The 22,663-nt window shown below is 34.8% G+C and overlaps 3 protein-coding genes across 9 annotated transcripts in view; 1 reads left to right on the top strand and 2 right to left on the bottom strand.

Moving 5' to 3' along the window:
* The window catches only part of LOC127881674 (uncharacterized), a 47,829-nt gene extending 38,403 nt beyond the window's left edge, over positions 1–9,426 (bottom strand). The window contains exons 1-2 of one of the 5 annotated variants that reach the window (XM_052429775.1): positions 5,169–5,468; positions 3,536–3,699 (exon numbers count right to left, since the gene is read on the bottom strand). The gene's annotated coding sequence lies outside the window, so the exon portion shown is untranslated. Of the gene's footprint in view, positions 1–42; positions 127–3,535; positions 3,700–5,168; positions 5,476–9,256 lie in introns of those variants that run through there. The other 4 variants (XM_052429778.1, XM_052429777.1, XM_052429776.1 and 1 more) reach the window with 4 other exon arrangements.
* A 3,202-nt stretch (positions 9,427–12,628) lies between these two features.
* LOC127881678 (uncharacterized) lies at positions 12,629–20,853 on the bottom strand. Its single transcript, XM_052429783.1, has 3 exons — positions 20,737–20,853; positions 14,604–15,524; positions 12,629–13,901 (listed from the first exon to the last, which is right to left on the bottom strand). Exons 2-3 carry the CDS (start codon positions 14,922–14,924, stop codon positions 13,494–13,496), a joined length of 729 nt encoding a protein of 242 aa, XP_052285743.1. The 5' UTR covers positions 14,925–15,524; positions 20,737–20,853; the 3' UTR covers positions 12,629–13,493.
* The window catches only part of LOC127881639 (acid phosphatase type 7-like), a 31,889-nt gene continuing 25,969 nt past the window's right edge, over positions 16,744–22,663 (top strand). For 2 of the 3 annotated variants that reach the window (XR_008050176.1, XM_052429720.1), the window contains exon 1: positions 16,744–16,909. The gene's annotated coding sequence lies outside the window, so the exon portion shown is untranslated. Of the gene's footprint in view, positions 16,910–17,619; positions 18,224–22,663 lie in introns of all 3 variants that reach the window. The other variant, XM_052429722.1, reaches the window with a different exon arrangement.

Below are 22,663 nucleotides of genomic sequence, written 5' to 3' on the forward strand. Positions count from 1 at the left end.
TGAGCAGTTCATACTCAGCTCGGCTTAATAGTAAGTGTTTACCATTGAAATATCGAGGAATCCGACGACGTCATTCTTGTTGCTTAGCAATCCTTATACGATCGGTATCATATCCACGCAAATGACCTGAAGATATATAAACATGTATTTAGCGTTGCGGTAATAAACATGTATCTGCTTGTTGACCACAGGTGGTTAGCGTGTGGCTATGATATTACCCAACTCAAAATCACCTCAAAACGGGGTGCATCGCTTTGAACAGCCATAACTTCATCAATTGTGCAGCGATTTTCACGATCTTGATCTTATTCAACGCAAAAATGTAATTGTAAATTGTTTTTCAGAAAAGTTGATTTTTCGTATTATATGATTTTTTATCATTCATATGATAATTTCACTAATTAATATCATAGCCACACGCTAACCACCTATGTTGTTGACAAGTGGTGTTTGCTCTCATTATACTACATTTGTTACTGCGATCCTTCTGAAAGGATTGCCATAACTGAAAGAATACTAATACCAGTATACATTAATGTAAAGAGACAAGGGAAATGATTCATGCATTGATCTGCATATAACGTTTATGTAATTAAATATATTTTGCATATCAATGGTATTATATATATATATATATATATATATATATAACATACATGAGCCTGATGGTTTGGATTAATTTTCAAATATCAAACAGCAATATTACACCTGCTTGTACTTATGCAATTTAAATCGCACACAAACAATCATTTTAAAAATATCAAAATTGAATATGCAATACTGTTTGCGTAAAAGATTTTCCTACCTACCTGCCCATTACCATTTTGCAGGCAATAGCGAAGAGTAAAGAAACTTTTGTTTAAGCATGGCTTTACATAGTGTAATTTGATCACAACTCGCCAGGTATTCAAATTAATCAGTGAGTTTAGGGACCAGAAGTTTTTCTTTAATAATAATAAAATAGTTATTGTCGTTTATTAAATTGATTGTTATGAAAATGCATATATCAATACACAACATTTTGGATTTCAACTTTTTAAAGAAAAAAAAAAGATGTATGTGTTCTCCACTTTTACATATTTAGAGGTGAACGCAATACTGCGGAACATTTGTCATGTTTATTGGCAGCACTTGTGACAATGGCACGCATTTGGTGCATTTCACTTAAAATGCCTGTAACTTTTTTGAAGACGCTTGATGCAACCTGGCAACAAAAGATATGAACACGCTTAAATCTACCAACGTAAAAAGCTATTTCGGATACCGTCTGGGTGTTAAATCTTCATATCTGATCCTTTACCATAAAATTCATTTGCAGGTTAACGTCCACTAAAATCAACTACTTCGTATAAGATGCTGCTTCATTGTAAGACAACGCCCAGATCGATTAGAAAGTACAAATGTATTGTGGGTAATTATCGATGGTAAGGTAAAATAAGGCGATTGTCATCATTAAATTGCCTTCTAGAACACGCCGGGTATGCGAATAGCGAATACTTCGTTTACGGATGGCACTTCACTAACAGAGAACAACAAACGCCACGCGCTAGAGGTAAGTTCCTCTGTTTTATTTAAAGTTATATCCTAAAGATTAGTTTTTAAGACAAGACACATGGTCGAGTTGATAAATGGTGTATCCTTTTGTATTGGGAATACACAATTTCACGGAAGAATGGAACAGTTTTGCCCAAAAAATAGAAAATTTGATCGGAAAACAGCATAAACTGGATGAACAGTAAACATTTTAACAAAATAAAACTACTTAGAATTATTGCAAGAATTTTTTTGCTATTCCAGCATGTAGAGTAATCACTGTGCTTCAAATACTGAAATTTTGATAGCATTCAATGAAATATAAACAAAGATAGTACATTTTGTAATAGGTGGCATACATAAAGTTGCAGCCACTTTGTTTACCGATAAAGGGCACTTCAGATTACGGAGACTTTCAACAAAGCGGGCACTCTAATAACTGAGTTTTATCTTCTACCTCAAATGCATTTATTTATATTATGGCTATTCATACGAAACATTTTTAAAATATATTTTTCAAAAATCACATGACTATTAATTTATACTATGTTTATTATAATTGCAATTTTCAAATAAGATAATATTTATTATTAAATAAATGTGTACGGATAATGCGAATCAACACAATCGTGTTTAATTTTACTTATAGCAGTGCTCTAGATAACGGTAGTGAAGGGGTCTTTATGACGCAAATACACATTTGTTCTTCATAAAATCCTATGTCGGTTGTGCTTATTTGAATCGCATCATCAAGACGATACTTATGCGTAGCAACAAAATTAAAAAGAGAATGGTAAAACTCCCTGTATTTTGAGCCCTGCTTATAGGGAGCACTTCCCTTTACGCAACGCTAACGTTTGCTCGAAGTGCGATTCACCTGACCCTAAATCACTGTATTGGTTGAGTTTTAAGAATCACGGTTAAAATTAAATCGTAAAATCAACTGATTCTGGAAAACAAGGAATGCGTACATAAAATGTTTAAATGTCATATTATGGAGTCAGTACTTAGTATACCCACACAAACGAAGTTTAGGGTGCTATATTGGATAGAACTTCATATGCAGCATGTGTTGTGTTTATATTAAAAAAAAGACGGATATGCATAATTTTTACACCACTATCGTGTGATTAAATCAACCCCGCCCGTTCTTTTATTGCTATTTTCGTTTATTGGCATTGAGCCAAAAAGTTCCAATAGAATTTCGAACCTGCATCGCTGCTGATATTAATCTCTGAGAGGCAGTTTAAGCAGAGTGATTATTCATGACATGCTATCTAATATAAAAGAAAATAGCCTTAGTACCTTCATTTGGACATAAAGATAAATGCTTTAGATCAACCGCTTAGAACGTAATTTAAAATATATGGTCATATAGATTTTACTCATTAGACATATCCAATTTGTTTAACATTTATCTTTCACATTTATACCAAATCATAATCATATTTCAAAGGGATAAGAACATGCTTCGGTTATTCGTTTTTTATTTGCGTACTAAGTACATACATTTTTATTTATTGCCTGCTTACTTTAACAGTATTCCACAGCGAATTCTGCATTTTTGATTCAAAAAATACGAGTGTTTTATATCTGGAAAAAAGTGTCTAGATGTCAGGAAACGAAGTGCCATTGTTTTTTAGATGATCGGTAAACGAAGTGCAGATGAAAAATGTGCATGCGACTCTTAAAACATTTGAATTTTCTCAAATACATTAGTAAACTAAAATGTAACATGTTGTAACATTACTGGATATATTGATCTTTTATTTCGAGTAGTAAGCACGTTCTTGATTTATTTCCAAGTATGTTTATTTTGATTAAATATGTACTGATCATTCAATTCGATGAAATTTTATCGTTTTTTTTTAATAATTCACCGTTTTTCCGCGAATTTCTTTCTTCGCAATACGAAGTGCTATTCCATTAATCACCCAAACAATATTCTGTGTCTAAAAACCAAATAAACAGAACATAAATACAAAAAAGCTGAAGAACTCACCTCTCGCGCGTGGCGTTTGTTGTTCTCTGTAAGTGAAGTGCCATCCGTAAACGAAGTATTCGCATACCCGGCGTGTAGAAGGACGTTTGAGAAATCGTTTTATATTGTATTACATAATTTTTCTCAGAATAAAACTTTATTGTCGTTTCAGAATATAGTTTTCACTAAACAAATCGTGATTGTAAAATAGTGAATGTTATAGAATACGTGAATATATATGAATAGTGATACTTCATAAACATTAGGTTATCAGAATAGTAATTATAATGATAGTTGCCTAAAAAATGCCGAATATTTCATGCAACCAGACATTAACAAAACCATTGGAATGACTGTAAAGATTTTGTGATACCATTATATTGTCGATTGAACCATTCTTTCCGCTGACCGAATAGCCTTGTATTCATTATAAAATATATGAATTTACCATGAATACTGAATCATTTTTCAATGCGGACGATGTAATCATGACACCGTTAAAACATATAAATGCAGCTTTTCAACATACGAAAACTCTGCCGTAATCAATTTAACAAAACAAAACTGTGGTACAAATTCAATAGTAATTATATTTTCATTTTTTGACATAAACATAAATCACCGTATAATTACTTTCTGATTTTGGATTTCTTTTGGTGCCAGTGCTTACCAAATGTGTGTGTTATTGATTTCACTTGTATCACATATTCCCTCACACTTGTTTTATTGAGAAATTAATTTAATTTAAAATCCTTTATTTAATGAATTATTAGTGTGTGGTTTTTCGTTCGTATGATGCTATCGTGTTTACATGATTGGTCTATTGTTTGATGTCATCAGTTAATATGTGTACATTTATTCATATAGACGCAGTCCGTTGCAAGTAACAATCTAAACTAAATAAACTTCATTGAGACAAAATTATTTACCTACCCGGTATTTTTCAAAAATAAATATATCAAATCTTTAAATCTGCCTTTTGAATTGCATGAATAAACGACTACGTTCTATTATGCAAATTCACAGGTTTTTCATCTCGGTCTAGCTAGTGTTTCAATTTAAACTGTTTTTAAAGTTATTGTTGATGTTTTCACGTGAAAGGAAGTGAGTCGTCTAAGATTGACAGATTTAAGCATAGATTATCAAAAGCTCAAATACAATAATGTGAAACAAGGATGGAACGTTGCCTATATTTGGATACAAACTGGAACATCTGTGTAAAAAGACTAACGTATAATTTGCTCAGCCAAGTAGGCGTGTAAATAATTATATAAATGTAACATTGTACTTCTTAAACGCGTTTTACGTGTTTTAAAAAACAATATATAACACAAACAATACACAATGCCCAAGTAATTACATCGTAGGCATTACATTTCATTTCATGTGATTCACGTAAGCAACTTTGTGTATCCAGTTAAAATAGACACATTTAAAATATAGTATTGTAATTTTATACTTTACATACACTATCTATGAACGCACAAAACCTATTAACAACCTGCTTATGTATAGTACTTAACGAAATGCATGTCGTCCACATGTTATATCAAATAATCAATAAATGTCAAAATGTATGTATCACCATCACAAAAGCTACCCTAGTACAATAAATTGACATTTTATTTAAATACTTTTCAGCCAGTAAACGTACCTAAACCAACATAAGCATTAAATCGCGTGACATTTTGTCGCCTGTCCATTTATGCAAAGACAAGACTGTCACAAGAAATCCGCCTTTCCAGATTTAATTCCACAAACGACGCCATGTTTGAAGTCTGTTTTGATTAAAACACGATATTATCGGACGTTCTTAATTAGGAAATATACGCCAACAGGGCACGCGATATCTAGGCGTTATTTAAACACCAGGCTTCTTACAAGTAAATCCAATTCCTTTTTTGTCAACTAGCAACTGCGATACGAGTCTGGGAGTCAAAATATATTAACATCTGAACCTATCTTGCGACGAGCTTAAAATCGAGATAATTTTTTACTAAATCCCACAAGGGCGCGGTGCACTGTTGCATACAGATAATACTGATTATAGTGGATCATTAGTTGCATGCAAATGAAATTGTATTGTGATAAGTTCGTCTCATTGACTTAAAGTATATTAAAACCCTTAAAACAGTGTGAGCATTAATAACTTTATTAATAATGACATTATTAATGACGTCAAGGACACAATATTTTTGTTTAAGCAGTGAACTTTAACAGAGTTCGCGGACGAAAAGAAATAAAGTTATTAGTCAAACAATTTTAAATATATTGTTAGAGCATTTGCAAAACGTGTGATAATCTTGGATATATTACAATATCCAGATGTCAGAAAATCAGACGTGACTACATTTTTTTAATACTTAATTTTAATGGCACGTAAAATCCACCCAGATGTTGACCCATGAACACAATTTTCTATTCGCCCCTGTGGTGTTTCACGTTTCAACCAGGCCTCGCGCTTAGTGTACCTGTTATTATATTATACATGTATCGACCGCTGTACACAGCAACCGTGTGGATAGGAACGCAGGAATCTGGTCATCGCATGAGGTTCTCTACCATCATTCATTAACTATATCCCTCCAGATTAGCGCGATAATTACGGCAGACGATATCAGCGGAATGACGGGACCATCTAAGTTCATGTACAATTGTCATTAGGTTAAAAACTGTGTCTGTCATATCAAATAAAAGGCATACAATGGACGCGAAAACAGTGTCATTGGTAACAATACGAGTGTACTATATTACCCTCTTTCGGAAAAATATTGTTTTAAGCAATACATTCTTTTATCCGTCAATAACATTCACTTGTAAGCCTATGTCGGAATTTTATCACGTTTGCACCTCATCTTATCCTGCTACAATTCACTTCTTTCAATTAACCCTTTGCATGCTGGGTAATTTGTCTTCTGCTAAAATGTCGTCTGCTGAATTTCTAAAATTAGCATTTTCTTCGATTTTTTTCAAAGAATACTATCAGAATAGCAAACAGTTTGGATCCTGATGAGACGCCACGTTCTGTGGCGTCTCATCTGGATCCAAACTGTTTGCAAAGGACTTTAAAATCCGGTTCCAGCGCTTAAAGGGTTAAATGTAAACAAATGTGCGCAATTGTTTCGATGAAAATAGTTGTTGATGGTTAAATACTTTTCCCAATTACTTTAACAAAAACAAAGTAAATAATTTTGACAAAAGCATATATCAAATATTAGTACATAAACTAGGGATTAAATTATGGTTTAGGACATTTTAATCGAATATCGCTACGTACTGTGATACAATGCCTGAACACACACTCGGGACTTGATTATTGTTGTGCTTTTTATCAATGCACTCTTTTATTTTTTAACATTAACATTCACCTGATGATATATTAAAATATATAAAAAGGATCTGATGAAAATGGTCCGAGGGTTGTATTACCATCTGTAGACATTTCAGACAACGAGACGTCGTCAAGAAATCCGGTAAGTATGAAATTGATTTAACATACTCACTCAGTATTACCATGCATATGTAAATATACCATGCATGGCTATATTCCAAAGTTCGTAAGGTCAGTTGTTGATCGTTCTCTAACAAGCATAGAACAAATGTAGATTTAATGACTCACTTATGCAAGCACAGTTAACAATTTAAATTTAAATTTATCTTGCTTAGAGTTTGGAGAATCTCTTTCTATATATGGGCGATAAATCGCAACAACACATGTGTTCAAATGAGCATGCTTTATTTTTTGTTTGCTAATTTTTATTGGTTTTGGGCTGTGATATTTTAACTAAGGTGTACCAGAAATATGCCTTATACAATATTACGCTTCGTTAGCTTACCAGTGGTCAACTGACCAACAGCACCATTATGTTTTTTTTTAAGTTTTAAGTTTAAGCTAACTTTTTTTAAAAGTAAAATTAACAGATATTAAAAGGTGCCGTATATCTAAACTGCACGGGGTCAATGATAGTCGGTCAAGAATTGTTACAGAAAGTTGGTCCCATATGAAGTGTCGACTTCACATGTGGTTTATACTTGAAACGAATAAAACGATATTGTTGTTTAAATAGTCCTGTATAATATTCGCTGTGTTCGGTTAAACATATGATGGCGCACGTTCCGTTTGGGTTGTTTGTGATTGCGAAATGTGCAATCAACTTGGATGTGTAACGTCCGAACAAGTGTGTGTATGCCGCTGATATCGTTTACATAACGCTCGTCTTACGAAGTTTAAACTTTTAGTTCTAAAAGATTGTTTGATTTATGTAAATTTAATATGAGTATGTCGTTTTATATTGAAAAGATAATCATGAAACATGAAAGTTTGCACAGAATTTAACTTTTAACATGATGAACAGCATTTTAACGTTTCATGCTTAATACAAAACTCGAAATGTACAGAGAAGCTGGGGCAGACAATAGCTAGTACACACGTTTACGCATGGTAAGGAGATTTACACAAAAAACATCAGATATCCTTGCACATATAACAAAGATGCATTAAATTATGGTTAGTTGCTTACAGAAAACAAAATCTTTATCACCTCGCAGTGTAAAAATAAAATTTAAGTATGATTAGTTGGTTACATAAAATTAAAAAGCCTTTCAATGTAAAAGTAAGATGCATTTACCTTCGTTGAGTTAGTTCAGAATACAAATCAATCCTTGCTGTAATGTGAATCGGTAATACCGAATATATTGTCGCATCTAAGTTGATAACAGAAACCAAACGTCATTACTGCCTGCAATTTGAATACTAGATACATTAACATATGGGTACTTGGTTACAGAAAAAAATCCGAATATTAGAATCCTTTGAATGTGAATTGAGTAGTTGACTTCCTTTTTTATCATATGTTATGTATTGTTTGAATATTTTCACTGTACTCGTATACGTTTGTTCATACTTTTCATGTTATTTCTATGTTTGACGTTGATGTTCAAAACAACTGCAGGACGCAGTCTCTTAACCCTTTGCATGCTGGGAAATTTGTTGTCTGCTAAAATGTCGTCTGCTGAATTTATAAAATTAGCATTTCTTCATTTTTTTTCTTCAAAGAATACTATTAGAATAGCAAACAGTTTAGATCCTGATGAGACGCCACGTTCTGTGGCGTCTCATCTGGACCCAAACTGTTTGCAAAGGCCTTCAAAATTCGGTTCCAGCACTGAAAGAGTTAAATAACATCCTTATACTGAACATCCAGAATTTATTTGCTCTCGTGTTTTTTCCGGCTGTTTGTCACTTAGAACAGATATATACATTCAGATAACAAAATGCATTTGTTGTTTTGTGTATCATTTGATTGCATCTCATGTTGTGAACACATCAAAGTTTAGTGGCTGCTTTGAGTTGTAGTCATCAACATGTGTATTGTTTTCATGCAATAAAATGACTGTCTATAATATACGACTGAACCAGAATGTTTATAATAATTAATTTTGAACTAGTGTGGTTTATGAGTCTGAAAAAGTATTCTGTTTATTGTTTATTTTTTTTTTATTAGTTTGTTTGAGTAATGTTTAATTAAACGTCTATGATTATTCTTTTGTTAAAGATTTTGAAATATTGAACTTGTTAAAATAATGATACATGGTGGGTGGGATGAACTCGTTCTTAACACATTTATATATTTTTAACGTATTGTGTGCGTGTAAGTTGTGTGTTTTTTTATATATAAAGTTAAAAGGAAACCCGTCATTAGCATTAAAAAATAAAACATCTAAATATTGCAGAGCACAAACCTCGTATATTCCTGATAATTATACTATGTAGACTCTTTGGCTTATCAAGTAAATCCTCTTGTGAATACAGAACGCTAACTCTTAACAATCACGACTTTCAGGTCTTTCCAAATCTCTTAAAATCGTAAATTTAAAGTGCATTAAATCGTGGGATATTCTGTATGTAGGGTATCACATTTCAACAACCCGTGATGGTAAAACCCAGTCGCTTCATTAAAGAGTGTACCCCGCAGATTTGTATCATCGCCGTGAATCTCGGCAACAACAGAATTAACTTTCCTCTTTTTCAACAAAATTTACTTTTTTACACAAATGTTTAGACATTTAATCTCTCCCTTTTCCATCTAGATATACTAATGCCATTTTTACAGGGTAAATTTAAACTGAACGAGGAGAAAAGGTTCTAATAAGCCCCTGTCCATAAGCTTCGCGAATAGAAGCCCGTAAAACGGTCTGTGTTTTAACGAACCTTTCCATTATTCACGTTCCTATTATTGAGTGTGTTGATTTGCTTTTAAATACGGATGTCAAGGGATGCCAGAATACGTATCCGGATGTCCCTATGAGATATCCGCATGCTATTCGAATGACCGTAGAAATCGGCAGTATCGGCCAAATTATGTACGTACATCTTGTATTCTTAAGCAAATGTCACGATTTAATAAGTAACAATACCTGTATATACAATAAGACAGAACGCTTCTTAAGAATTCTCTTACGATCGAAAAAGAAAATGATTGGTAAGTTATTTGCGTTCTTGCATTACTTCAGTACAAAACATCACTCCTATCAGCTTTTATGCGATATGATCAATATCGCGTGTATTTCGCCCCTGTCAAGCATTTTCGAACTTTTTGTATTTTAATTTGTTTTCGGAAAAATAGTTTTATCAAATAAACGTCTTCACGATCATCGCAACGCTATGCTTATGTGGGATTACAATGCCAGTTTTGTTGTAAATTAAATTATAGAGCCAAAAGTAATGATGTGTGACAAACTCTAAAACATGCGACGTTTACCATAAGACAAACATAAGAAAAACATGACGACAAAGGCAGTATTTTTTCATTTGTTATGTTTGTGTCCTCGTTGAAAGTTTATTAGTTTAATTCTCATAAGAATTTGTTAAGCATGGAAACATATTTGAGGAATATAATTGATCTCATGAAACATCCAAAATTGAGAGTGTTGGTGGAAAAACAGCTAGTATCGCTCGTTGGGTCATTGTCGACCTGAAATGGCTTGAATTAAGTCACCCGGGGGTGACTAGAAGCCGATTCTTGTCACCCTAGGGTGACTTCAAGCCGATTAATGTCACCCTGGGGTGACTTCAAGCCGACCGGGTGACTAGAATCGGCTTGAAGTCACCCCAGGGTGACATGAATCGGCTTGAAGTCACCCCAGGGTGACATGAATCGGCTTGAAGTCACCCCAGGAAGACATGAATCGGCTTGAAGTCACCCCAGGGTGACATGAATCGGCTTGAAGTCACCCCAGGGTGACATGAATCGGCTTGAAGTCACCCCAGGGTGACATGAATCGGCTTGAAGTCACCCCAGGGTGACATGAATCGGCTTGAAGTCACCCCAGGGTGACATGAATCGGCTTGAAGTCACCCCAGGGTGACATGAATCGGCTTGAAGTCACCCCAGGGTGACATGAATCGGCTTGAAGTCACCCCAGGGTGACATGAATCGGCTTGAAGTCATCCCAGGGTGACATGAATCGGCTTGAATCACCCCAGGGTGACATGAATCGGCTTCTAGTCACCCCAGGGTGACTTTAAGCCATTTCAGGTCGACAATGACCCAATGAGCGCTTATATCTCGTTGTACGCACCTTATTAGCATAGTTTATTATTTGATTTTTTGATTATTATTTTATTATTGTTTGTTTTACAGCTCTGTCAACGAAGCTTGGGTATGGAAAACCATCTGTTAATTCGTTGACATCCCTTGATATAATTTACAAATTATGCAATATTTGACCTCAGCCTTTAACAGAGTTTGGAACACGATGTCGCCGCTGGCGTTTAGTTTGACAGTGATTCAAACTTCCTTCAAGCTTATCGATGCATAAACGTGAATTTGAAATTGGATAGTTGTGTACGGGCAAGGCGTGAGCACTGTGATTAAACTTCCGACAGAAATGGTGAAAAGAAGGTATTGTTAATATGCCGGTCTGTTGGAAGCTTTGTTCAGTACAGGAGTCTGACTCACTGGACATACCCGGTTTCTAAACGTAAAAAGCGTCTGAACAATAAAGTCGTGACTATCAGATAATAGCATTTGCGTTTTCATACACACTAGACGGCAACGCATCGGTGCATACGAGTAGGACATAGCGACGCCAATGAATTTTATTATTTCACAAATTGTTTACAATTTAACGTAGATCATAATAGACAGGTTTCTTCTTCTTTAATAATAATTTACTTCACCAGTCTTAAAATATCATTTCGTGTTTCTTTGTTGTTGTGTATGTGTGCGTGCGTACGTGCGTGCTTTTTGTGTCTTTTTATGCGTGTGTGTAGGTGCAGGCGTGCGTGTGTGTGTGAATGTGTGTGTAAAATGCACATTTACCACGTGCGTTTTTTTTCATTTCCTTTGTACATAATTTACTTTATGTCCGGCAAATCTTAGTAACATCAATTAAAATACGTTATCGTCGGATTACTGAAATGTATTAAATGGCGTCAAAGATTAAAGGGATCTTTTCACGCTTTGGTAAATTGACAAAATTGAAAAAAGTTGTTTTAGATTCGCAAATTTTCGTTTTAGTTATGATATTTGTGAGGAAACAGTAATATTGAACATTTACCATGGTCTAATATAGCCATTATATGCATCTTTTGACGATTTTAAAAACTAAAAATTATAAAGCGTTGCAACGCGAAACGATTGAATAATTTGGAGAGTTCTGTTTTTGTCGTTAAATTTTGTGAAACTACGAAGATTGCTTATATAAGGTATAAAATACGTCAAGTATGTGTACTCGGCGGAATAGCTCAGTAGGATAAAGCATTTTTACTTCAGGACTCTGGCAGGACTCCAGGGGTCACTGGTTCGAAACCTGCTCCGGGCAATGTTCTTTTCCTTTTTTTAATTTTATTCTTGATTTTTTACTGAAGCTTTTACGATCCAAGGTTTACATTTATCAATATAAAGCATTTAATGAATAAGTTAAAAAATGCCAAAATCTGTGAAAAGGCCCCTTTAAAACAGTGTAGGCTACTTTAATTGGTATAGTGTACTTTTTGATGAAACCTTGATGTAAGTTTCTTATAGGTGAGTGACAATTTGCTCAAACTCTGCGGTTTGCAAATGTTTATGTATCGTGATCAGAATTGATAAACAACAGACCGGATTAAAACACACACAACTTTATTTACGTAGATGTTTTGATACACTAAGTGAAGTTAATTGGATTCACTTTTACCATCATTTTGTTTAGTACATGCCTGATTAATATATTTTACAAGACGAAAACACACTTTTAAATCATACACTTACTAACAAAAGAGCTTAAAACTTGTTTTATAATATCCGGGTATAATATGACATAAAACATCATGGTATGTTAACTCCATGATTGAATGGTTGTGTACTAATGTATCGCACCTTTTTATCGGTGGATATGTTAACGCACAAATACCAATGCTCGCCACCTTATATTTGCAAATATATGAAAGGAGCCAGTAATAAAATAAGTTATTGACTTTGCAGCGGCATATAAATCGTATAAATATGTATCAAAGATAATGTAAATTATTGTAGCAAAGTCAAGACTCAAAACGGGTAATTTCATTCAGTGCATCTGTTATAAGTGTGTAACTAGTATTGATTCAATAAACTTTATCTGTAACCCATTTATGCCTAGAGGACTCTCCCATCCTTCTAAATTGGATCAATATATTTCCAAAATTAGGGATGTCTAGTATACGTATTTCTATATTTATAACATTTCTTACATAAATTCGTTTAAGCAAACAGCGCAGACCCTGTTGAGACGCCGCATCATGCGGCGTCTCATCTGGTCTACGCTGTTTGCCAAGGCTTTTTTCCAGACGCTAGGCACAAATGGGTTAAACATATATTACCATACGAGCATGCCGACACATTCTTTATTGCAACAAAACGTAAGCCTAAGCTGAATCTACATTTGCATAACGTGTCATGTTTACCTAAAAAATACTTTTTGCATCTTCTAAAAGTTTAAAAGAGCTCTAACATTTAATTTAATGTTTAAATGGAAACATGTCCAGAGTGAAATGTTTAGCCATCACCGTGTCACGGTTGGTCCCCTGGAAGAACTCAACCCAGGCGGCAACGTACGTCTTCCGGTCGACCCTTCCACTTCCGTTGACGTCAAGACCCTTAAAGACGTTGCGGACGCTGTCCGCGTTCGCGAATCCGAAGCAACCCAGGCCCTTGACCATTCCCTCTTCTGTAATTGAATTGTCGCCATCATCGTCGAAAATGTCGAAGAAATCTTCTACCATATGCGTGAAGTAGACCAGAAATGGGGAAGGGTTTAGGACGAGAACCTCCCGGAACGCTTGCACATACATCTCTTCGGTTATAGTCTTCTCTTCAGCGATGTAACGCGCCATTTGGATTGCCGTAGGAATCTGATCGCGCGGGTCCTTCAAAATTAAGTGGTGTTTTATATGGATCTCAAATATTGTTCATTCAATACTGAGAGATACAAACGCTGTAGTTATTTTTTGGAAAGGAAAAATACGCTCAAATTGTTTTACAGATAATTTGCCCAAATCCAATAAATCTTACAACTGTGTCTTTTACTGTTTAAAGTGGCCCTATATCAACAAGAACGACAACAACAAACATACGCAAATAAACTAATAATCTATTCCAAATGGATGCTGTGTTTTTATTTAAAAAAAATACACACAAAACAACACGCGCATCTGTTCAATGATGCAGATGTACTAATAAAAATTAAAACAAAGCTCTCAATTACCACTTAAGTCGCGTGTTATGCATACACAGGGATAACTTATGTAAACAACTGAAACGCACGTTTTGATTTATTTGTATTATTTGCGATTTTGGTTTGACCTTATTACGCCTTCGTATGTAGGTTACTTAAATGCATAAAACATTCAAACCATTGGTAGTTTCTCGTCGGAATTAGCTGCGCATTTATGCTCGGGCTCAGTTTTTAACATAATGGTTGTCATTACAATTGATAGTTTCTTGCGAACACCACTGCGCGTTCATTCCTTAGTCTAATTTTATGCATGCAAAACGTTCTTTCCATTGTTAGTTTCTTGCCAGAATTATTCATGTTAAAGTTAATTTCTGCACACAAAAATCTTTCTTACCATTCGTGATCTTGTGTCGGACTTCCGTGTGTCGTCTTGTCTCTGTGCCATGGTATCCATGTACTCAATCATTGTGGCCCAGCCATCCACCAGCCAACTCCTGACCGTTCTAGCGTCATCGGGACCGAGTTCAAATGCCCGTATGAAACACTCCGCCATCTCCTTGAAGTCCGTCTTTGCCATATTGCCATTTCGTTTTTTGTTGTTCGCGCGGTACCAGACTCTGATTTTCGATTCTAGAAATGGATCGATTGTCGTTTCGTTTTTTACTTGTGTCATTTCATGCACATTTTTCGTCGGCTCACCTACAGTTTTATTCATTTGGCAGAAGCTTGTGTATCAGAGTCAGCAAAGCTTTTGAAAGTATTTGCGATTTTTTACGATCTGTATAAAGCAATTCACTGTTGACAAACACCCTATTCTGCTAGAAAAGCCAATTTATATGTTGAGGTAAGATTTGATTTACGACCGATTTCTATCAATACCGAGAAATTGTCATTTTAATTAACCCTCCAATCGTACACTTGAAATCGTCTTAAGGCATGGAATAGCATTATAAAGTTATTATTTTTAAGCATGCCAAGGTATGAACAATGCAGTGGGGCCCTTAATCCTTATTGCCACGGAAGGTCCTCATGTTATCTGATAGTAGCTTACGGTACTCGATGACATATTGCCATGTATCGGGAAGCTGAATATGAAATGTCATCGTGCTGTGTAATACAAAGACGCCAAGAATCAGCATTCATCTTGGTAGTCGAAAGGAATCGTAATCAAGCTTCTTAATGATGACATTAATTTGATTGGATTGCATCTAGTTAACCACGTGTTCTCGATCGAGTACAGACTGCGTGGAACGTGAAGAAGCAATCATCTTGTAGATTTGATAAACGTATCACAACCATTTAGCTGTACCTGCCCCTGAAATGTTTTGGAAAAATACACGAGAAATGAATAATACATTAAATAAATTACTTTTATCATCCCAAGAACGCAAAGCAACACCCTTCCACTTAATTGATGGACCTTTCGGCTCCGGAAAACTGGTTTGCGTTGACATTTAACTATGTAAATCTACTTGCATATTTACATGTACCTTACATGTGTTTGAAACTTAAAAACAAACAAAACAATCCAATTTTAAGCCATCAATTTTTTTAGTTTTCGCTATCAACTGGGCGATGCGATCCTGCTTCATGATATACCGGTAAGTTAAGTGTAAACCTATTTAGTTAAGCTCGATTTTGTTGAAAGCATTAGTCGTATAAAGCCGCTTTTGAGTCCGTTTGATGCGAATGACCATTGCGTGGTTTTGATTTGAAAATTCGAGAAAGATGTTATCAGACCGTTGATGCCCTGTCTTCTCCGACTACTATCATGTGATACCACATACATGTATTTACAACAGATTAAATATGTTATCCACAGATAAATCACTCGAAGATTTATATTTAACATTATCAATTAATGGCATGGACATGACACAAAATACCATGGAATGGTTTTATAAATACGGCTTTAATGCTCTTTAGTGGTTTCTTTGTAATGTTTAATTATTACAGTAATATTTGTTATCGTTCCTCTTTCACAAGCTAAGAGTGTCAGCTGCCTTACAGATATTGTAGACAACTAAGAACATTATAGTACATAATAATACATGTAGCTTAGTTGTTGGAACGCTTGACTAAACTCCGAGGATCGTTGTTTTGATTTCCATGTCGGCCACATAACTTTGGCGAGCATTGTGGATAAAATTAATCCATTGGCCATTCCCCTCTCATTCAAGTAATACAGTTGTTCGTTAATGGCTTTCATTTTTGCATTACCGGTATTTTCTGGTAAACCAGCTTACCCACGAAAAGTTTGAATATAATTATGGACCGTCGTTTTATATGCCTTACATAATATTGAATAATCAAAGTAATATTAATAAAATAGTACAATTTAATACTTCTTTAAACATATTTTGTTATTAAGCATCTAAACCTCATAACAAGGACTTCTATCATAAATTTGCGATATGAGTTTATGTGATTGTCTTAACACTTTAATGACAATATAATCTTGGGTTATAATATCTAAAGGCTGAAAGAAGCCTTGTTCCAAATCTTGTACTGACAATGCATACTGTAGTGTAACCGTTTGGCCAACCGGTAAATATTTTATACAAAACCCAAGATGGTGACGAAATGTTGACATTTCAATTTGTTGATCTATTATCAATGATTAAAGGAGCCCTTCTGACGAATTATATTTTCCGTCACAGATAAATGTCCATCAATAAGGCAGAGGATGTGAATTATTATGTAAGTGACGCAAGCTTAATAATACTTGTAAACGTGTCACGCATCAGAAGAATGATTTTTTTTCAGTTTTTGTGGGTTCCGACTAAAATGCGTATATGACTCATATCCGCGGATATGACTGAAAAGTGATGATATGAACAGACAACGGCTTTTTAAATATATTTTCCTTTATTTTTGTTATATGAAAATCGTTCTGTAACAAATACATGTCGCTCATGTGTAATGTTACGATCAAATGAATTTAAAAGCATTTTTCATTGGCATTTACATTTCAGTAACTCCAAATTCATATCCGCGTATCGTCACGTCACCTATTTTCGCCCATAACATTTGGTGCAATATAACCTATATATCATCACGCGGGATTGCACAGTTGACCTAGTCCGAGAATAAACAAAATTGTCACGGATGAATACACTGTGATTTCTTTTTAAAATGGACATACGAAAGGTAAGAAATAAACAGATGAAAACTAACCTTCAACAAAATGCAAATTTACGTAATGCCCTGTTTCGTTCCTGTTACTTCCTAAGTTATTATTTAAATAGTGTGACTTTGTTCATTATCTTACTTGTAAAATGTGCAGCAGACACAGTTTGACGTCACATAGGCGCAATATGTCAATTTTTTGTAGGCATATGTAAAGCCTGTGAAAAATGCGTAATATATCTCTTTATCACATCTCATGATTTACAAAGTTTGTTTTTCAGGCTCCTCTTTCGGAACGAGGCAGCTACAGGGCCAGTTATTCACACGATGATCTGACAAATGCGTTCAATATGTGTATTGAACAAGGGCTTCCTTTTGAGAGGGTTGCTAAAAAGTTTTCCGATCAACACTTTAAAGGACAGAGTTCGTGGCAAAATTAACATAGACACTGTAAAATCTGGCCCTTCCCCTTCATTTGATATCAACCAAGAAACATTGCTCTGTGAGCATATTGAAACTATGGCTGAAATTGGCATGGGTTATTCTCGACAAGAAACAATTAACTTAGCCTCTGATTATGCCATTCATTTGAGAATAAGACAACAAGGGGAAAGGTTGAGTTTGAAATTGTTGTATGGGTTTTGAAGTAGATGGCCGGAGTTAAAGGTAAAAAACCTCAGTCACTAGAAATAGCAAGGGCCAGTAGTGCCACTAAGACGACAATTGAAAACTATTTTAAAGAATTGAACAATATATTAACCAAATATCATTTGACAGACAAGCCATCCAGAATCTACAATATTGATGAAAAAGGTCTCAGTACAAATCACAAACCACCTAAAATTGTAACAGGCAAGGCCTACAAAGCACAGGGGGTGACAGCTGGTAAGTCCCAGACGGTGACCCTTTTTGGTGGAGGTAACGCTTCAGGGCAACAAATTCCTCCATATTTAATATTTCCTGGTGCCCGAATGCATGCAACCCTACTAGAAGGATCAACACCAGGAACGTATGGGACAGTGTCTGATTCTGGCTGGTCCAATACCGACATATTTTCCCATTACATAAAATACCATCTTGAACCTTTACTACCAACACGTGATGTTAACAATCCCATCCTAATCTTGTATGACGGTCATAAAAGCCATGTCTCAATTGGTTTAATTGAATGGGCAAAATCAAATCACATAATTCTATTTGTTCTTCCGCCCCATTGTAGCCACATACTTCAACTCATGGACGTCTCATGTTTTGGTCCATTTGAAAATGCATGGAATGCGGCATGCCACCACAACATTAGAGTTACCGGGGTTATGTTGTAACCAAAAATGATGTATGTTGTATTGCATGTAAGGTGTACACAGCCACGCTTACACCCGTGAACATTCAGTCTGCTTTCTGTCGATATGGAATACACCCATTCAATGTCGTAAGTGATATTGCTATTGCACCATCTCTTGCTTTTGCAAAGACAGCCCAAACAAAATAAGTGGTACAGTCTCATGAAACAGCTGTTGATTTTTTCGACAAACGACGCGCGTCAATCGTTGATAATGTTCGCCCTGCAAAAATAAGAAAAACTCTTTAGTAAAGTTGTCGCAGGTAAAGCAATTACTGAAGATGTTGTGTACAATAAGGTAAAAGAACATCTAAATAGAAATAAACCAACAAAGTCTGTAAAATCATCATCAATAGAAGTAAAAAATAAATCCTCAACCTCAACAACATCCAATCCAAACCCAATTCATAAACCTGGTACCTCATCTATGAACGGTTCAAATGTCTTGGATGAAATTCATCATGAAGCTGACACCTCTGAGGACGATGTTGACATTTCTGAAAGTGCTGCGTGTGCAAACTGTTCAGACCCGCAGAACTAAAATACTGTATTAGTCTGACTTTGGTAAAATTGGCACAATGTGACATTTTTGATAGTTGGGTTCATCTAAAATTTTGCACACCTGTACAAGTTTTTTAGGAGGGGTGATCAGTTTCTGTGCCCAAAATGTTCAAGCAAAGAGGAGTAAACAGTTTTAAAATTGTAAATGAAATACAAACATATTGTGGATGTGTTTACATATTTGAAGCCATGAAATAACTGCACAAAAACACTAAATTTGTGTTTGTAAGTGGTCCATTTTCCTCTCCGTTATTTAGTTTTTCAAATTGTGTGTATTCGTTATATTGTAAAAAAAACAGTTTGTTTCTTACATCGGCGAAAACTGGTGACACCAGGATGTATTAACGACCAGTCAGAACACCGCTTTTATTAAATTGCTCTATTTTGGGGCAGTCTTAACAGATTCATCACATATTGTGAATTTTTAATGCAACAGTGATTTGTTCATAAAAAAATCCTAAAAAAACGCATAATTCGTTCATATCCGCAGATATGAGTCATATACGCATTTTAGACAGACCGGTTTTTGTGTATCGTTATTTCTTGACCAAAAAGTTACTTGTCATTGCCTTAAAATGTAGCTTAGTATTTGTGTTCAGTAATATAACAGTGCAACACTGAGGCCACTGTTTAAGTTAGTCCATATATACCTACTCCCAGAGCCTTCGATAATTTTTGCTATGGCGGCTCTAGGACTACATATGCGCTCCTTAATGAACAAAATCGCAAATCTGTCACATATTTCAGGCCCATCACTAAACAGACTTTGTTTGTTACTACACATGTAATTAAGGAAAGCGATGAATAAACTTCATAAACACATAAAGTTTACCTTAATGGCAGCAGGGCTCAACATTAACGTTTGTCCTATTGCCCCTGGCAAGTAAAAGTTGGGTCCGGGCAAGTTATTATATAATCTAGTTGTCCGCCCGGGCAAGTGCAAAAAAGAACAAATAGCATTTAATTAAGACTTTAATAAGACTTTTATTGCTGTAATCATTTTGTTTAATGTTCAAAAATAAAAAGGTTTTGTGGTGTATAATTTGATCTTTATTAAAAAATATGAGGTTTGCAGTTAATGTGATATTTCATGTTTGGGGAAGTGGCTTTACGTTCAGGGCAAGTAGATTTTCTAAGTACTTGCCGGGCAGGGCAAGTTGGTTTTTAGGTTAATGTTGAGCCCTGTGGCAGCCTTAGAAACAGACGTTATCCTATGCATGCAACTTAAAAAACACTACATTATTTCAACAGACTATTCTTGCTGTCATTTTTATTTTAAAATTTCGAACAGTGTAAATCAGTGCTCCAGCTAGGCCTAAATTGAAGGAAATTTTAAATATTTTTTACATTTTTTTTACATATGATAATTAATAAATCTCTTATTTCATTGTATTTAATTTATTCCTCATTGAAGACATTACATTTGAATGGTTTAATAATGGTTAAATAATAATTGGAATAATATATTCTAACAATTATTAATAACATATAAATTTACATGCAACAGGAAGCATTCCTGAAATGATTGCTCGCTCCGAAGTACCCATTTGACAAAATACTGCGCGTCGAAAGTGCCCTTTTGACAAAAAAGCCCCACTGCCCTTTTGAAATCCTAGCTGGAGCACTGTGTAAATATTCAACGACTCTCGAAATTGTTATCGACTTAGGGGGTACATCAACTATCACGATGAGCAAAATATTGGTGTACTGCGACCTAACTGATAGCGACACTTTCTGTCTGCAAGATTACAACAGTTCCCAATATGTTGATAGATTAGAGCTTGCAAAAAAACAACAAAGTAAATAAAAAGCAATTATTTTTTGCTTTAATAGTAACATTTGCATGAGTTCGTGCTTTAGACGTGTAAACGTTGATAAGTTTTTTCAGTATCAGTGTTCTTTAGCCTTTGCAGTGCTTATGAAATTTTACAGGTTAGCCTTATTTGTAAAGAGTTAGACACTCGCTCATACAAAATGACAAGAGTTAGGAGCATTGTCGCAAAGGATGTCGCAAAGTCGTTTGCATTGAACATCCGAGTCCAAAAATGACAAGAGTTAGAAAAAAATTGCTTTAATAGTGTTTCATGGTGCAAGCAGTCAATAAACCTTAATTTATTCACAAGAAAAATGACAAGAGTTAGAAAGAAACACGTGCTTTAACTGTGTTTTCGGTCACGAGCGGTCAATATACTTTATATATTTACATGCAAAATGACAAAAGTTAGAAAAAAACCTGTCGTTTGCATTGAACATCTGAGTCCAAAAATGACAAGAGTTAGAAAAAATTGCTTTTAATAGTGTTTCACGGTGCAAGCAGTCAATAAACCATAATTTATTCACAAGAAAAATGACAAGAGTTAGAAAGAAACACGTGCTTTAACTGTGTGTTAGGTCACGAGCGGTCAATATACTTTATATATTTACATGCAAAATGACAAGAGTTAGAAAAAAACCTGTGGTTTGCATTGAACATCTGAGTCCAAAAATGACAAGAGTTAGAAAAAATTGCTTTAATAGCGTTTCACGTGAGTCCAAAAATGACAAGAGTTAGAAAAAATTGCTTTAATAGTGTTTCACGGTGCAAGCAGTCAATAAACCTAAATTTATTCACAAGAAAAATGACAAGAGTTAGATAGAAACACGTGCTTTAACTGTATTTTCGGTCACGAGCGGTCAATATACTTTATATATTTACACGCAAAATGACAAGAGTTAGAAAAAATCCTTTCGTTTTCATTGAACATCTGAGTCCAAAAATGACAAGAGTTAGATAAAATTGCTTTAATAGTGTTTCAAGGTGCAAGCAGTCAACACACCTAAATTTATTCGCAAGAAAAATGACAAGAGTTAGAAAGAAACACGTGCTTTAACTGTGTTTTCGGTCACGAGCGGTCAATATACTTTATATATTTACATGCAAAATGACAAGAGTTAGAAAAAAAAACCTGTCTTTTGCATTGAACATCTGAGTCCAAAAATGACAAGAGTTGGAAAAAATTGCTTTAATAGTGTTTCACGTTGCAAGCGGTCAATAAACCTTAATTTATTCACAAGAAAAATGACAAGAGTTAGAAAGAAACAGGTGCTTTAACTGTGTTTTCGGTCACGAGCGGTCTATATACTTTATATATTTACATGCAAAATGACAAGAGTTAGAAAAAAACCTGTCGTTTGCATTGAACATCTGAATCCAAAATGACAAGGATTAGAAAAAATTGCTTTAATAGTGTTTCACGGTGCAAGCAGTCAATAAACCTAAATTTATTCACAAGAAAAATGACAAGAGTTAGAAAGAAACACGTGCTTTAACTGTGTTTTCGGTCACGAGCGGTCAATATACTTTATATATTTACATGCAAAATGACAAGAGTTAGAAAAAAAAACCTGTCTTTTGCATTGAACATCTGAGTCCAAAAATGACAAGA

The sequence above is a fragment of the Dreissena polymorpha genome, chromosome 5 (genome assembly GCF_020536995.1).
Source record: "Dreissena polymorpha isolate Duluth1 chromosome 5, UMN_Dpol_1.0, whole genome shotgun sequence".
NCBI lineage: Eukaryota > Metazoa > Mollusca > Bivalvia > Myida > Dreissenidae > Dreissena > Dreissena polymorpha.

Excerpts from the sequence above, each read along its gene's own strand:
- LOC127881678 (XM_052429783.1), bottom strand. The coding sequence starts at position 14,924 with ATGAATAAAACTGTAGGTGAGCCGACGAAAAATGTGCATGAAATGACA. Across the intron at positions 13,902-14,603 it reads CCGACACAAGATCACGAATG|GACCCGCGCGATCAGATTCC; the intron begins GTAAGAAAGATT and ends TTAATTTTGAAG.